We start from the raw sequence: 16757 nt of genomic DNA on the forward strand, positions 1-16757 counted from the left end.
CTACCAACCTTTATTAGGATTGCTCTGGGACAGCCCTGGTACCATCGTGTAAATAGGTATTACTGAAAAAGAGATTTTTTTTTTGTTTCCAGTAAAGGCTTTTCTCTTTGCCTGTAAGAGTAGGCCTAACCCTCTCTAGGACATGGGTGCCAAGTTCTTGCTTGTTCCCTTTGGCCAGTAAGAGAAGTCAGGGCTATATTCTGTGCTTATTTATATCCAGGGGCAGGTTTATGACAAAACAAAGGGGTGGAAGGGAGAGGTAAGAAGCTACTAGCTGCAGTTACTGCTGCCCCAGAGAGAGCAAGTTAAGCCCAGATGCCCTGCATTGCTAGAACCTATGAGAAAATGATATACCTGGAAAAACTGTTCTTACACCACTTACATTTGCTCAAGGTCCTCTTCCCTTCTTTGCACCACATGCACATACAGTATTTGCTTTGGCTTTTACTGAAATTCAATCTGCTATGGACCTCTACCCAAAAGCTGTGGGTCTTTTGCTATAAAGGAGACAAGGGGTGGTGGAGATTTTAGAGGTAACTGGCCATAAGAAACGATACTGTTGTGTTAATGCTGTATGTGCACATTTATTTACAATACATAGGCACCACAAAACCAACACTGTTCCTCTAGTTCTTTACCTTCCAAAATGTAGCAGGAACTAAAAACTGAAGGTTCATCTGTCGGCCATTTTATCTCAGGCCACAGTCCAGAGTGCAGAGCTGTTGGTTGGCAAATATTGGCAGAGAAATGGCAGAGCCCTTGTATGTAATTCCAAACATAACGTGAGCTTTGTGATGCAGTGTGTAGCCACACTGACCAAACCAGCTAAAATGAAAATAATATATTTTTATACTCAAAAAATCAGTCAAAAATCAATATGTTCAGCAGCCTTTTGACGGCTTTACCAAATCCACTTAGTGTCATTCAAAAACGGACTGGAACATTTTCTGTCCCACTGTGATATAGGCTTCCCTCTCCTCCTCTGTCATGAAAGATACCAGGCTTGGGTTCTGGCTCACCTCACTATAGACATGAGGCTGCCCACTGACCATAACCACCGGATCGACGGTCTCCGACTCCTCCTCCTGTTCTGCATTGCTGTGCGATTCGCCCGGTGCCGGTTTTGTGCTTTTTTTCTCTTCGTCGGATTCGCTGGTATCGCTCCCTGAATCACTTTTAGGAAAGGAATTGACAGCTGGCCCAGACATGGATTTCATCTCATGGATTAGAAGAGTTCTGATCACTTCATTATCTGGGTTATCTTCCTTCAGGTTTGCATTCTCATCCTCAATCAGCGGGGCTTCAGTTTCTGTGTAAGTAGATAGGAGTCAGTGAATTGCTGGTAGTGCCATTGTTACTATTGAATAATAAGGGTGCGCCCATTCATAGCATTACAGGGTTAGCATTGGGCCTCCTCTTACTAGAGACCAGCATCTCCTATCTAACCCAACATCATATTATAATTGTAACATTATTCATGTTATAGATTATATACAAAAACACACGTGTGGAAGTTGTCATCACAAAGTGCCAGAACCTGCACAGAATCAGCCATTTACATACTGCTCATTAGCACAATGCACCAGTGGCCCTGGACTAATCACCCCACACCCAAGGTGAAGCCATCCACCATCTTGTGTGACAAGCACACCCATACTCACTGAAACTAGCACTGGATTCCTCTGGGGGGCTCCCATGCACAGTGCTATCCTTCATCCACACCGGCTGCTCCTTTACCTTCCTCTCTTTGCCTTTTTTCTTAAAGTCAGATTCTCGCACATTTATGGTCACGTTCTGTACGTACATATTGCCTACAGAGCTTTTGTTGGCCCACTTTCCTTGTTGTCCTTGGAGATCCAGTGCTAGTGAACTAGACTGTTGGTCAAAGCTAAGACAAACTGGGTTTACATTAACCATTTAGTATATGGGATGCCCCACAATTTCTTGGCTACAGTAACTATAATGGGCCTTATTTACTAATAGTGGCAAACCAGACAATTATTAAGACACCTCTACTCAAGGTGCACTGACTTGGGTTATTTTTCTGAACAACCCGTAAGACTATTAACTCATTTTTTAAAGGAGAACTAAAGCCCAACAAAGAGTTAGGATAGATGTGTTACATGATATGTTTTGGGCTTATGTTTCATCCCATGGCCACAATAGCCCTTTAGCAGGGAAGATCTGTGCCACCAAAGATGCCCCCGGTAGCCCCCATCTTCTTTTCTGATTAACTGCAATGTTCTGTGCTTATGGGACCAGCAATACATAATATAGAAGTTGTGATAGAAGGCTAATTAGTCATTAAATCAGATTTACATATACACAGAAGCTCAGAAACCAGTGCATTCTGTAACAGCATTTTCAAACTGCAAACTTGAAATTTGACATATCTGGTTACTGGGGGTCAGCAATGGGAAAATATAAGAAAACACATTCATTCAAAGGTCCATCAGTACAGACCCCATAGAAGAGACCAGGGTCAACCAACTCCTGCCTTCCTGTGAAATGTGCAAAAACGCTGGAAATGTAATTACAAATGCCCCCCATGGAAGGAGCACGTAGAACTACACCAAGCACCTACCTTCCGCACAGCTCTGGGATCTCTGTAGGCTGGGGTTCAAGCAGTTCGCATGGAAGGATAATATCTTCTGTTTCTTGAAGCAGCACAAATATGGGCTCAATCTGCTCGTTGAACCGGGCTAGTAAAGTCCTGGCATCTCTTTTGGGCAGGGAGGAAGAATCCTCCTCAACTTCAACATTGCAATATGTGCAGCGGAAAAGTTCTACAAGAGAAAGACTGGCAGTTATTTCAGCCATTGCTGTGTCTCAGCACTCCGCTTGACAGCACTGATGAGAAGAAGCCACTAGTGAAAAGCAAATCTAAACCAAATATGCAAGTTCCTTTCCTGTGAGCTGGCCACATACACACAGATACAATCCCACAACGGATACCAGGCAATTTTATTAGAAACTTTTAAACTGGATTTTTTTATAGTTTTTGAATTATTTCACTTCATCTTCTTACCCTTTCAAGCTTTTAAATGGGGGTCAGTGACCCCAGCAGCCATTAAACTATTGTTTTACGAGGCTACATTTTTATTATCATTGTTACTGTTTATTACTTATCTCTATATTCAGGCCTCTCCTATTCCTCTTCCACTGCCTGGTTGCTGGGGTAATTTAGAAACTAGCAACGAGATGGCTGCTAAAATTCCAAACTGGAGAGCTGCTGAACACAAAGCTTATTAATTAAAACAAAAAAAAAAACTAAATATGAAGGACAATTCCAAATTGTCTCAAAATATCACTTCCTACATCATATAAACTAACTTTTAGAATGATGTAGAGAGTGCTATTTTGAGACAATTTGCAATTGGTCTTCATTTTTCATTCTTTGTGGCTTTTGCATTATCTGGCTTTTTGTTGAGCAGCTCTCCAGTTTGGAATTTTAGCAGCTACCCATTTACCTGGTTAATATGTGGTTAAAACAAAAAAAAACACCAAAAAGATGTTTCTTTAAACAAGAGTGTCACCATGCAACCGATTGGCCAGGCCCAGACAGATAAAGAGCAAATACCTGTGAATGGATCAAAGAGCTGGTTGACCTCCAGGTCCGAGTAAGTGCTGAGGCATCCAGGGCACTTAAATGAAGCTCTTGTGGTGGAATCCCTTTCATCGGATTCTATTTTACGCCGAACATGGTCCAGTTTGTACTTGACTACATCTACCAGAACTTTGTAATTAATGTAATAATAATTATGCCTGGTGCTCTTGCCATTTGGGCCGGTCTCCACTCTCATGCGGCACTTGATGAACTTGTCTGCCTTCAGAGTATTAAGGATGGTCCGAAGCTGCTTCTTTTCGAACTTCAGAAGGAGACCAATGTCGTCCTCTTTCACACATGGATATCGGATCAGAACATCGAGGGTCAGGGAGTACTCAAGCCCATAAAAGCCACGGACCATATACTTGGCAAGGCGCTTCAGGGCTGCAGGAACCTCAGTCATGGTTTCTTGGTCTCCCATGTTAATAATCTGGTGGCCCCTACAGTCTGTATAATCAGAAAATACAATAGCTTCCTACTATGCTCATTTATCAGATCCAATATGTACTTAGGTATAGAAAGAACTGCTATCCATGAAGCCTGCTGGGTTTCACTCAGTGCCAATGTTCCTACAGTAAATAAGAGATAGCCACAGGAATATCAGCCTATAGGGCACAACCAACCTCAAGCCCGGGTGGCTTCAATAGGCACAAGCCCAGAAAGAATATTCAATAACATGCAGAGAGATTGGGGGGGGGGGAGCCCATAGGAGGGAACATAGCTGAATGGCAACAGTGAGTCAATCTTTTGGATTTCAGTCCTTTGCATCATTCTATTAAGGGAGTTTAGTATCAGTGCATGATCTGGAGAGAGCTCATTGGAGCAGGCACAATTATCATGGGATAAATCTCATATGTTTGCATGCCTGCTAGGAGATGCATTATGCAAGTGATTGTTGTGCCTTATCTACAAAATAAATGTCAGATTAGTGTGAATTCAGTGCAGATATTAAATATTTTCATATTATACCCACAGCATCTCATCAATACACCCACTCATGCTTTGTGTGTTACATTTTCACTAAGTTATGCAAAGGGCCAGCATAGTTATAGGTTTAAATGAGACGGTTTAGACCTCTTTTTAAAAAAATCTGACCCATTTTCATTGTTTCCCTCTTTTATTTGTGCACTAACGGAGAGCTGTTGCTTCCCTTGCTGCTGTAATTCTTTTCTATGGCCAGCAGAGGGCACAGATGAACATCAGAGGGCTTTGGCAGTAATGTGCAATGTATTTAAAAGTCTAGTAACCCACAGCAACCCATTACCGGTTAGCCTGACTTTACCGACACTGTATGGTTTAGTACAATACAGTTATAAGAACTGAGACCAGCTGTTCACTCTATGTAGGGACAGGGCTGTGCGGTTTGTTTTTGGGCAGCTTTACTAGAGATTAGGAGCAGTAAGGTGACTGAGTGGGTAGCACTTTTGCCTTGCAGTGCTGGAGTCCTGAGTTCTACCCCAGCAAGGGCACCATCTAAATGGAGTTTGTATTTTCTCCCTTGTCTGTGTAGGTTTCCTCCCACACTCCAAAAACATAGAGGCAGGTTAATTGGCTTCTGCCTAAAATGATCATGTGATAGGGGCCTTACACTGTAAGCTCCACTGGGGCAGGGACATGTCTCAGAGCTATGTAAATACCAGGAACATAATACATCTAAATGAGGATGTATTTAATAAAAGGAATTTATTCACAGGAATAAAAAAAGCCTTATTTAGGGTTATCAGTACCACACAGAGAGTACCTTTGAATACTGCAGGTAGCACTGGCATTAATATTATCCCATTGCATGTATTTTCATAGGTGCATTCTATTAAAGGTGACATTGGGACAACCTACCTTTATTGAGGGATTTTACAGGTAATATGTCAGCCAAACAGAATGATCAGTGTGCACATGATATGAAATAGAAATCCATTAGTGTAGGGGCGGTGTTTATACATATATGCTCATTTATGCTAGGCTAATTACTGCACACAAGATCTCTTTGCAGTCTAACATTTGGGAATATAATATCATTGTCACAACACTCCTATAGTCCTATAGACATTCACCCCAACTGGCCTTCAGACCGGGCCCCTCTTTTACTTTTTCTGCCCTACCCCCGAAGCAGGACAAGCCCACAGTTTGAAACCCCTTAGATGTACTGTTTCCATGCAGTTTAGAAATGGAAAATGCTTTGCTCATCTACATGAGATTTACCTGTGATCCACCTGTGTGTTTCTGTTACCTGTCCATAGGCAAAGTCTTGTTAGGGACTTCCCTGCTGAAATCCAGGCACGAGAACGAAGCTGATTATAATGAAGAAGAATGCTGCTTAACTAGGAGCCAATCAAAGCTCACCTCACAGCTGAACCGTGCAGCCTTGTAGCAGCAGCAACTGGCCATACAAACAGAACCATGTTCCTTACAATGTAACCACAGTATTCTGAATTTTGTGCCTTAAGTTCAAAAGAAAGTGTTACACCGGCTCTAATTTGTAGTAAATTCAAGTAACCTTGCCGTTTTAAGTACCTGCTCCATATATGTTTTGCTGTTGTCTGTGCAGAGAACTAACATAAAAGGTTAATTCTATCTTCTCTGGGCAGCTTTGTCTGTCATTCTGGGCACTAGCAATCATTGCCAGATTTCATACTAGAAGGGATTCCCCATGACAATCGCCTTAAAGAACCACTACGTACACTGCACAGTGGAATCCCAGCTGCTCCACAGAAATTGCATTTCGTGTTTTCTTTTCTTTAAGTGCCCTGCAAACAGCATTTGTCATAAGTGTAAAAATACAAGTGGAATTCCCCAGACAGCCAGAAGGCAGACCTGACAGGGAACTACATTTCATATTTTCCATGCACATCTGGCAAAGATGAACATGTGGGCAATAGCCATTAAGAGACAGGCAGAGATCAGACAGGAAGTATGGGAAACTCCAAAAAGGTGTCACTTTTAGAAACGGTGCTTCATTTCATTCTTCCCTCTCGGTCTGTACCCAGAGGAACTCATACCAACTGGAGATGATATGTTAAATGGAACGTAATGAAATGGCTACATGCACTCTTCTAGTCACTTTTGTCCTTCTTAGCAATTTTACATTTGTTTTAAGGGTTTATATTTCCTTTAAACACAGCAAGAAATTGTTACTAGGGTAAATATGCCATGGGTTGCAAAAATAAGTGAATAATCTTGGCCACATCTGAAACAAATGATTTTGATTAGCAATCAGCCTGAAGTGTCTTCTAAGCAGCCATGTACCATAATCGTAGTTTCTGTTAGTTAACAAATAAAAAAATAAAAACACCACAAGAATAAATCAGAACAAAGACAATAGTATTTAATAAAGAAACCTCACACAATAAAGAAATTACTTCTGTATTAAATGAAAGAAAGTAAGGAATAAATATAAGTATAAAATGCATCAATCTCTGTGTGTGCAGCACCATTCACTGTCTTAATCTCCTTTAGTAAATTATAAAGTCATCATTCTGACCCTGAAAATAGATCAATAACTTTCCTTTCAGCTAGGGAATATCTTGGTAAGGAAGCAGTTTCGTTATAATAGGCTTATGGTGGTAGCATTGTTATACGCTTAGGGGCCTATTTTGCTCAGGTAACCCATTTTTTGGTCAGGATGACGTGCCTTCTGCGCATGTGTAGGCTTACCGTCTCACACTTATTAAACACACATGCTGCAGGTTGGATGACGACTGCACACAAATCCTTGTTCCATGCATCCAACTTGGCAGCATGTGTGTCCAATAAGTGTCCTTTTTTAAAGGGGTGAGGATGGTAACCTTACACATGTAATAATATATATGGAACGCTGCACAATTATTTCAATCTGATCCTTCAGAAAGCAGAGCAGAAATCACAATATTCAGTAGTACGGAATGATTTGTTCTTTTGGTCTTATGAGATAAAGCTGCAGACTATGTCAAGTAGTAGTTTGTCCGCCCCAGACTGTCCCACCAGTAACTCTCCTTTGTTCTGTGTGTGCCACAGGCCACTCAACCCTACTGGCCAGATTTTGGCCATTTTCAATCATCTTTTCTTACTTTGTCCTCACCATGGCATGCAGGGATCTGGGCAGATGCGCAGGTACGCTTCTAGCTTGTTATCAGAAACCGACATCAGTGTTGTATATGCAGTGAGCTGCAGAGAAGCAAAATGCTGTCAAATAATTCGTTACCTCAAACAGCACCAGATTTCTTTATGGAGACAAGTTCACCAGATTAAATAGAGGGCTTTGGTGCCCATGCCCAAGCCTTTCACTAGAAATGTTTACTCCATTCAATTAGCCACACAACTCAGAAAACCTTTAAAAAAATCTTTAAAAGAGTCAGGTCACTTGACCGCTCCTTATCAGTGGTCCGGGTGCAATGCTCCAGACCCGCAGCACAGGGAGAAACACAGAATCAAAGCACCATGTGGCACGCACTCCATCAGACACCAGGGCAGCGGTTAAGGTTAAACAGCTTTATTCATAAATACATTCTAAGCATGTATTTATGAATAAAGCTGTTTAACCTTCACCGCTGCCCTGGTGTCCGATGGAGTGTGTGCCACATGGTGCTTTGATTCTGTTCATCTATAGACTGATCAAAAACCCAGTATCTCTAGGAAGTTACAACAGGAGCAACAGAAGGGCAGAAGTGGGGGCTCTGCTTTACTTTTGTATTTTAAATACATGAATCAATTCTGTATTCTCAGCCCTGCTGTAATCTATATTACCTTGTTGAGGACAGGTTTGGTTGAAAGCATATCATAGATGGTTCCAAATGAGATGTTCTGCAAAATGTAAAAGCAAAATGTCATTAGTACAAGATTATGTCCATAGGAAAATGCATGTAGAAGCATTCATACAAACAAAATTATATTTACTGAGAGGGACCCACTAACACGGGCACATACAATAACAATTAAAGTATACGTGAAGTCTTTACATATTTTCTGTTGAGTTTTTATAAAGGTAGGAGACTTGCATTACGCTGTGTTACAGCAGTGGCTTCTATGGGCCAACTGTAGTTCCAGAGTTCCCAAAACAGGTATTGAGGTGCAGATCAGGCCTTTCCTCTCTTCATGTCTGCTCTAACCAGAGACCACCTGGATCTTCCCAGTACACTAGCTAGTACAGAGTGACATAGTTTCCTTTTATTTTCTGCACATTGTACCCTCCCATAGCTCACAGATCCTATCCTACTAACCCCCAAGAACTTTATTTATAGGATATTTTGCTCTCTGTTTCTGTATCTTGCATGAAAAAAAAATATACAGCACAGAGAAATGGCACATGATGGCTGTATACTTTCAATTTTAAACAGAGTATTCTCCTAATGATTTTATAATTACTTGGGAGACTACAAAAAATGCAAGAGTGTAATCTCAAATGGGAAGTAGCATTTAGTCTTAAAAGGGCATTATTTATCAAAGAGTGAAGCTTGAGATTGCCACAGTTTGGTACAGGGGGTAATTTCACAGCTCTCTGCACTTAGGGGCATATTTTATAAGTGAAAATAGAGTAAACTTTGTTACAGAATTGAAAGCAGAGGGTTTCATCTGCTGGAGTTTATTTCCATGTACCCTTAAGTGTAGTTTTAAATGAGAAATTATTAATAAAGTGCATCATTTACCTGTTGAGAAGTCCTTCCCATGCATTTCATGGCTGGGTCCCTTCTGTTATCAATGGGTAGTGGTGCCTTCCAGCGGTCATAGTTTGTTTCCAGGACATACCATCTTCCTTCTTTTAAATCCAGCCTTAAAGAGAAATAGTATGTAGGAAATGATTAATGTATATAGCTCTTTGATTGTCTATACTACAGTAATCCAGTGAATACTCACTCCCAGATATCAAGGCAGGACGCCCTGGAACGTGTGATCACACAAGCCTCTCCGGATTTGTTGCCTCCCAATATAAAATACGCTGGAGCCAGCAACTTTGTTTTGGATAAGAGAGTCTTAGCTTCCTCGTAACTGCAGAGAAAAGAAAATGCTTATTAAGTTCTTCACAAACTTCAGCTGTAGTATCAGAGACTATAACAGCTGTAATGTACAGACTAGAACATCATTTATTTCCTACTTGCGATCCATTTATGTGAACTGTGTTCCCTAAAGGCATCTATTAAATCCTTATGCTTATTCTGTTTTTCAAGTTAAACAGAACCATGATATTTTTAAAGGAGGACTTAAGACTGGTAACAAATCCCAGTACCAATTCTGAAAAAGCCTCCTGAAGGCACTTTAAAAATGGAAGTGAATAGTTTTAGATAAGAAAAGGCTTCAAAGGCCTAGTTTAGTGAATTAAACCCTAAATGTCCCTCTGTGCAGCAATCTTGCAGGTTAAATTCGCCTTTACTATTTACTTAATTTTACCAGCATTTAGTTCCTTTTTTATGTTTGATGAACAATGAATACTCCCATGCCTTGTTGAATTCTCTAGTACACTTCTAGTGAGAAAGCTCATCCACATGCCATCCCGCTTCCCAAGGATCCATTCAAAGACACCTGTGTTTGAAAAACAAAAGAGATCAAACTGGGACTCAATGGTGCTACAGCCAAAAAATAGAAGAATAAGACCATAAATAACTCACCAATGAAACCTCCATCAACGCTGAAGCGCTCATTCATTGTTAGAGAAAAGACGCCCTAGGGAAAAATATTCACTACTAGTCACCACTTGATGATCTTTATATTTTACACACATACTTTCAAACAGAATCTAAATATTCAGTTTAACTTGACTTGCATATTCAGTGTTTTCTTGATATCTGTATATATTCATGGCATCAAAGCATTTTGTACAATAATATATCAAGAGACACTTACAGGTTTCATTCCAGTTAGCATCCCAATATATCCAGCAAAACTGGTGGACACAAAAACCGTTTTCCCATTTCTCTGGAAATCCACATTAACAACCAATGGCCTTAATAACTGTGTGACCATCCATGAGTTGTTCTTTACATCCCATCTAAAAAGAAGATTAGAGAAAGTGAAAACTAAGTTTATTGTGGTGTTGTGTTTATCTGTGTTTTAAAGAGATCAAAACTTTCCCTCCCACCTCAGACTTCCTGCAATACCCCCCCCCCCCCATCACCAGTTAAGGTGGCCATACATGGGCTGATAAAAGCCGCTAACAGTCTAAGTCAAGGTGGGCATATCAGTGAAAAATCAACTCATTTTGTGACCTTTGACAATGGTTTGGGAGTTATGGGAGTTACTAAAAAGACCCTTTATTGTAGTGGAGACAGTCCCTGGTTAAAGGAACACCATACAACGAAAGCCTTTTAAAGTAATTAAAATATAATGTACTGTTGCCCTGCACTGGTAGAAGTTGTGTGTTTGCTTTAGAAATATAAATAAGCTGCTGGTTAGCCATGGTGGCAGCCATTCAAGCTGGAAAAAAAGAGAAAAGGCACAGGTTACATAGCAGATAACGGATAAGCTCTGTAGAATACAATGGTGTTTTAAAGAGCGTAATTGTCTTCTGCTATGTCACCAGCAGATATGTCATTGCTATACATAAACAGATGAATAATGCACTTTGATAATTGGCAGCAGAGGCTGTAAGGGTGATGACACATGGGTGGCTTCATCGCGTGACAGGGAATCTCCTCTTTTGTGGGCAATGAAGTGCACGACGACATTGCAATATTAAGTAGATTTCTCACCACGTGGTGAAGTGCCCCGTCTGTCAGGGCCCTTAGATGAAGCTTTCCTTTGTTGCTATCAGTGGAGATCAAAAGGATAAAAGGACATAGTGTATTCAGCCTCCCACAACAGTCAATACTCACCCAAGGAATAACCCAAAATCCAGATTTCTGGCATGATATAACTTTCCTAGAAAAGTATAGACAAGAAGTAGAAAATAAAACAAAAATGAAATAAAAATTGCCAAATTTAAAAAAAAATAACATGAAAATGAAATTACCAGATTTATCCTCTGCCACAACGGAAGTACACACTGTGAAGACTTCATAAAATATGTTAAATAGCATCACCTCCCCTGGGGAAAAAAAAGATGATTTAGAAGAATTAGGGAGAAACTGCATTGTTCAGCATGTCTTCTATTAAACCTTGTAAATCCCAAGCAAGATTAAGATAACAGTGGGGAATAAGTGCCACGGATATTACAGTGCAGAGCAATTCCAGGTTTGCACTAAGTACATGTACACTAATGCAGAATTTGGTACGGGAATCGGCATAAAGATATAGCATTGGGCCAAACTGAATCTGAACCCACGTGACGTTTAAGCACTGGACAACTGGATGTTGATTTTGTTGGCAACAATGGTGCACAAGAAGTGTCTGGTAGCAAAAGGGTTAATATACCTGGCTTCCCCACCCCAGCCTGACTATCTATTTCTGACTCCATGTGCCACCTCATAAATATCTCTGCAGTCTAATGTCAGTGGATCCTATTCTTGCATCATGGAGTATCAAGTTTTCAGTTTGATTTTCTGCACAATAAAGAATATTTTGCATGTAGGGTAACACTCTCATTCCTGCTGTATATTAGACAATTACACAGGAAATAATTTAATGAGTGCACTAAGCATTTCATCTGAATAAAAGAGGGAACTTACATGCTCTGGGCTTTCAAGAAATTAGACCTTCTCTTATAATCTCTGTGTCTAAATTGTGCATATATTTACATATTATGTCCGGGCTTAAACAACTGCAAAGTGCAAAATAGCAATTCGGTCCACACTCGATTCACAGGAATAAAATAAGAGAAATGCTTTCCAGACTAAATGAGTAGACATGATATTATTTCATGACATTGAGACATTACCATACCTAACGGCAGCCCAGAGGCATCAGCAACTCCTTTAATCTCTTCACCAAATGGAGAAGGAAGTGTTCCAATAAGGAGAGGCTGCAAAACAAACATGTCACTATCAATAAAGTGCAATTCCAAGTGTTCTACAATGCAGGAGTACCATGTTTGTTTAACACTCACTCTCATACGGACTGGTTGTCCAACACTTTGTGATCAAACCTTTACACAAGGTCTGCTCAGGCAAACACGTGTTCCTTTTACACAACTGTTATGTTCAAGAGGCTTAAGTTGTGGGGAAGGGGGCTGCTCTATGAATAAGGAGTAATACAAATGCATGACTGTTCTGCTGAACAGGGTACGGTGATAGGATTTTCTTTTTTTTTTTTTTTTTTTTTTTAGAAAAAAACTGTCCCATAACCCTTGTACAATATTCATTTGTAATTTGCCTTGATCTGAAACAACAAGACTTACATTGTGCTCGTCATATGATTTGTGTGCTGAAGAAATTCCATTTATTGCTCACACGAGGATTCATTTTATTTCAACAAAAAGACTGATGACTATTCTAGCAGCAAAACACACATATCCACCACAAAGCTGAACAAGTCTAAGGCCAAAAGCAGACAGGTTGTATATATATAAGTGGGAAAACACATCCTTTAGTGTCCCCACCAATATCCACTTTGTGTGTTCCATAGTTGGCTGATTTCTATATCCGTAAACACAGAAGGCAGTGAATAAGCTTATCTTGTTTTCTTGCCATCCAAGAAAACAACCCATCTGCCATTGTCCTAAGGCTTCCAGAAAATTCTACATGTGCCTTTGGTATTAATATTGCTACTCATTCCTCACTAGCAGTTTATTGAGACTATAAACATGCAAGCAAAGTTATTTTACAATATACATACCAGTTCCTTATCTACTAGCTGTATTATCTTTTCACCTGGGAAGAATGACGTTGCCAGATTTTTAATTGCTTGGATTAAATTGTTTAGCTGTAGGGGAACAGGAAGATAAATATTTAAACTAAAAAAGTAATAATAAACACTGTTACATACATTTACTGTTACAGTTCATTTAGAATGAAAACAGTACAAGGTGGTTGGTTGTTGGAAACTGCTGGTGAACGGAGAAATCATTGCTAGGGCAGGGTATTATTCACAAACACAGATTCCTCAAGGCTAAACTAAACCACTTTGTTGCTGCAACAGGTCATCCCGTGGGCTTCAAAAAGGGTGACCAAAGCATAGACTACTAAAAAAAATGAGGCCTGTACCACTTGATCAGATAGTGCTGTTGCATTTAGCCCCATCAAGTTGTCCTTAATCTAGAATCTCTAGGTCAGTGCTGTCCAATTTATTACATGTAGTGGGAAGACTATTTCATCTAAAATGATGATGTGATATAGTGAAGCCTATTAGCAGACTAGGGGCCATATAAAACCACTGGACATCAGGCCCACGGGCCTCCATATGGGCAGCCCTGCTCTACTAAGCAGTGTAAAAATGTCCTACAAACCACACAGACCTTGATAATGACAAAAGTCTAAATGTGTAGTTCACCTTCAAATTAACTTTTCAGTAAAGCTTTCTGTGGTGAGGAAGGACAGAATAACTTTGAGTGTGGTTGTGTGAGTGTGATCATTTTTCACTATTACTTACTGCTGTTTTCTTTTCACTTATAAGCTTTTGCCACCTTTCCTGTGGCGCCTGGTCCAGATTTACAGTATACCATGATATATTTCCTTTGAACCTTAAAAAAAAAAAAAAAAAAATTCTATATAAAAAAGCTCAATAACAGCCCAACAGATTAAAGGGCAATAAGTATTAATTACAATTACATGTCTGCAACAGTATGCTCTTTGGGTGATCACTTCAGAAAACTACATCCCCTCCCAGCTCCCCCACCCCAAAAGGCCTAATAGGACAAATACATCTCACACTTTTGTTTATTTATGTTATCTTCCTTAAAAATAAATTTCAGAAGCGGCAAATTGCCAGAAGATTATCCATTTTACTTTGTTCTGATAGTTATGTGTAGCAGTAACATTTAAGTCTATATATTCAATATATTTTCCTTTAAAACCACCCTATTAAATGCTATCAGAAAATGCTCTTCTGCTTTTCTCCTGATTATACACAGTCACAAGTATTGTTTTAACTCACGTGGGGCCCGTGGGTGGGTAAGTTCCACTTCTGCAATCCTCTGTGTACTGAAACAAAGGTTACACAAAATTCAGGTTACACAACGTCCTCAACACAGGCACCACTCCTTGGCGGACCATATATGTACAGACATATTCATACATATGAAATAAATTCAAATATAATTCACATTGTTGATATGTTGATATGATATATCACCACACAGAACAGGTTTGTTCTATAAATCATAAAATGGATCACAAACCTCCAGAGCAGTGGAACCCAAACTGCGGGACTGTTGGAGGGGGAATGCCTATTTGATGCCCTATATATGACTAAAGCCCCATATTGAACAAATAAGGTTACATTTGGGTTGAAAACCTTTTTGCTGTCCCAGATTTTCTAGAAACTATGGTTGAAACATCAATGATTTTCTGTATCTGTAACCTGACCAAGGTATGTATGTATGTATGTATGTATGTATATCTTTAGAAAGCGCTACTTATGTACGCAGCGCTGTACAGTAGAATACATTAATACAAACAGGGGATTATTAAGATAATAATAGATAAATACAAAGTACAACAATAAATACAGATAAATACAAGATAAATACAGTTGCAATAAGTTAAGAGTCAAAGACACAAGAAGATGGAGGTCCCTGCCCCGTAGAGCTTACAATCCAAGGTGGGACTTAAACCAAAACACTGTAACATACACTGCCCTAGACTTACAGAGCAACTGCTGGAGGCTCACTGGTTTGACAACTCTTTATTCTACAATATTTCCCCCCTTTGGACTAAGCAGTCAGGACTCCTGCAATGCCCATGGCCCTGCAGCCCTTACCACCCCTTCAGCACCTCCATAAACTTACACAGGGCAACCAAAGCTGATTTCCAGCACAAATACGTCCCCAGCACCACTGACACATATAATAACACTGACCCCCACACCCAACCCAATGGCACCTATAGAGTCCTGTAACAACCCGGAAGTAGGTGCGAGTAATACTGAACAGGGTAGCGGCGCAGCACAGAATCCCCATTGGCCCGCACTACACTGGGTGGCCAGCTGCATGGCAGTCAGGGCATGGGGCAGCGACTTGGGACTCGTGTAAACAAAGCAGTTTGGTATTATTAAAGGAAACTGACATACCGGCGGCACGTCCTGTGCGAGTCCGATTATTGCTGCCAACACCATACACAGTAGCAGCCGCAGCAGCACGGAGCCCCCAGCCATTGCTGCACTTAGTACACAACTCCGGGACTGTACAGAGAAGCTCACAATCACATGACAATCCCTGCCCGCACAGCTAAGGAGGAGCGACTGACACTCACTGACAGCCCTCACCCACAGGCGCGCCAATCATATTAGGATACGTCATCAATGACGCGATTAAACTCCGGGCAACAGAGGCAACTATGGGACTATTTCCATTTCCAATGGAGGATTTTGTATAGTCGGGTCTGTGTGGAATTCCTGCCCGCTGCATAATGTACCTGCCCCAACTACACAATTACCTTTCTAATAAAGCTAACTCTTATCTGCCTCTATTAACAACCCCGGGGAAGCAATCAGTCAGTAAAGACTTTAGTTTAGACAAAACTGTATAAAGTAAAGTAAACTTTAGTAAAGCAAAAATTTTATTAGTTACTGGTTGCTGCGAACTTGCCCACTGTCCATATGAAAAAAATATCCAATTGAGGCACTGGGTATTAGTTATCCTTACTAAACTGCAGGAGTATGTATAGCAGCCAGTAAGAATGTCAAAGGCTAATAGGTCTGAAATGATGGAAGAACAAGGCATTTATAGGCTAGGGCAGTGCTGTGTGACAGGAGCTACATCTCACCCATCTGATTGGATGACTTGGAGCAAACTTTGATTACATGTATTTAAATATATACAGGCCATTTCTTTTCACAGGTATATAATTGCCTGGTTATGTCATCTGGGTTTCAGTCACTAAAAATATAAATCATGTGATTGAGTCATGGACAAGTTACATATACTTCCATAATAGCAGCTCATATAAAAAAAAGTTCTAGTTGTTCAGGTTGTAGAATACCTTATTCTTTTAGTTCCTTTTGGTGGACCGACTCAGGCTAGTTAGTTGGCCTTTGGACCAATACAGACTACATCCAAGGTCCAATGTGGTTGTCTGTCTACCTTCCAGGTCAGTTTCTGAGGCAATAAAACAAGTGGGGATGGGATCATATGGGGAACATACCTGAGCTAGAA

The 16757-nt window shown here is 40.3% G+C and overlaps 2 protein-coding genes across 4 annotated transcripts; both read right to left on the bottom strand.

The window, feature by feature from the left end:
• Positions 1-562: 562 nt before the first annotated feature.
• gtf2e1.2 (general transcription factor IIE, polypeptide 1, alpha 56kDa, gene 2) lies at positions 563-6815 on the bottom strand. 3 transcript variants are annotated; one of them, XM_031901750.1, is made up of 5 exons: positions 5807-6815; positions 3581-4176; positions 2585-2786; positions 1662-1888; positions 563-1309 (listed from the first exon to the last, which is right to left on the bottom strand). In XM_031901750.1, exons 2-5 carry the CDS (start codon positions 4026-4028, stop codon positions 921-923), a joined length of 1266 nt encoding a protein of 421 aa, XP_031757610.1. In that variant the 5' UTR covers positions 4029-4176; positions 5807-6815; the 3' UTR covers positions 563-920.
• A 93-nt stretch (positions 6816-6908) lies between these two features.
• Positions 6909-15866, bottom strand: asah1 (N-acylsphingosine amidohydrolase (acid ceramidase) 1). The gene is made up of 14 exons (XM_002940448.5): positions 15674-15866; positions 14540-14586; positions 14036-14126; positions 13283-13369; positions 12392-12470; positions 11523-11597; positions 11386-11431; positions 10418-10562; positions 10183-10237; positions 10015-10096; positions 9434-9565; positions 9226-9349; positions 8327-8383; positions 6909-7747 (listed from the first exon to the last, which is right to left on the bottom strand). The coding sequence occupies exons 1-14, from the start codon at positions 15755-15757 to the stop codon at positions 7658-7660; spliced, it is 1194 nt and encodes a 397-aa protein (XP_002940494.1). The 5' UTR covers positions 15758-15866; the 3' UTR covers positions 6909-7657.
• Positions 15867-16757: the final 891 nt, after the last annotated feature.

The sequence above is a fragment of the Xenopus tropicalis genome, chromosome 1 (assembly GCF_000004195.4).
Source record: "Xenopus tropicalis strain Nigerian chromosome 1, UCB_Xtro_10.0, whole genome shotgun sequence".
NCBI lineage: Eukaryota > Metazoa > Chordata > Amphibia > Anura > Pipidae > Xenopus > Xenopus tropicalis.

What these genes read in the sequence shown, in the direction of transcription:
- gtf2e1.2 (XM_031901750.1), bottom strand. Translation starts at nt 4,028, where the DNA reads ATGGGAGACCAAGAAACCATGACTGAGGTTCCTGCAGCCCTGAAGCGC. An exon ending in GCTCTTTGATCCATTCACAG is followed by an intron (nt 2,787 to 3,580) that starts GTATTTGCTCTT and finishes TTTCTCTTGTAG; the next exon opens with AACTTTTCCGCTGCACATAT. An exon ending in GGAATCCAGTGCTAGTTTCA is followed by an intron (nt 1,310 to 1,661) that starts GTGAGTATGGGT and finishes CTACTTACACAG; the next exon opens with AAACTGAAGCCCCGCTGATT.
- asah1 (XM_002940448.5), bottom strand. Translation starts at nt 15,757, where the DNA reads ATGGCTGGGGGCTCCGTGCTGCTGCGGCTGCTACTGTGTATGGTGTTG. An exon ending in TGCCTCTGGGCTGCCGTTAG is followed by an intron (nt 11,598 to 12,391) that starts GTATGGTAATGT and finishes TTTTTTCCCCAG; the next exon opens with GGGAGGTGATGCTATTTAAC. An exon ending in TGCTAACTGGAATGAAACCT is followed by an intron (nt 10,238 to 10,417) that starts GTAAGTGTCTCT and finishes ATTTTTCCCTAG; the next exon opens with GGCGTCTTTTCTCTAACAAT.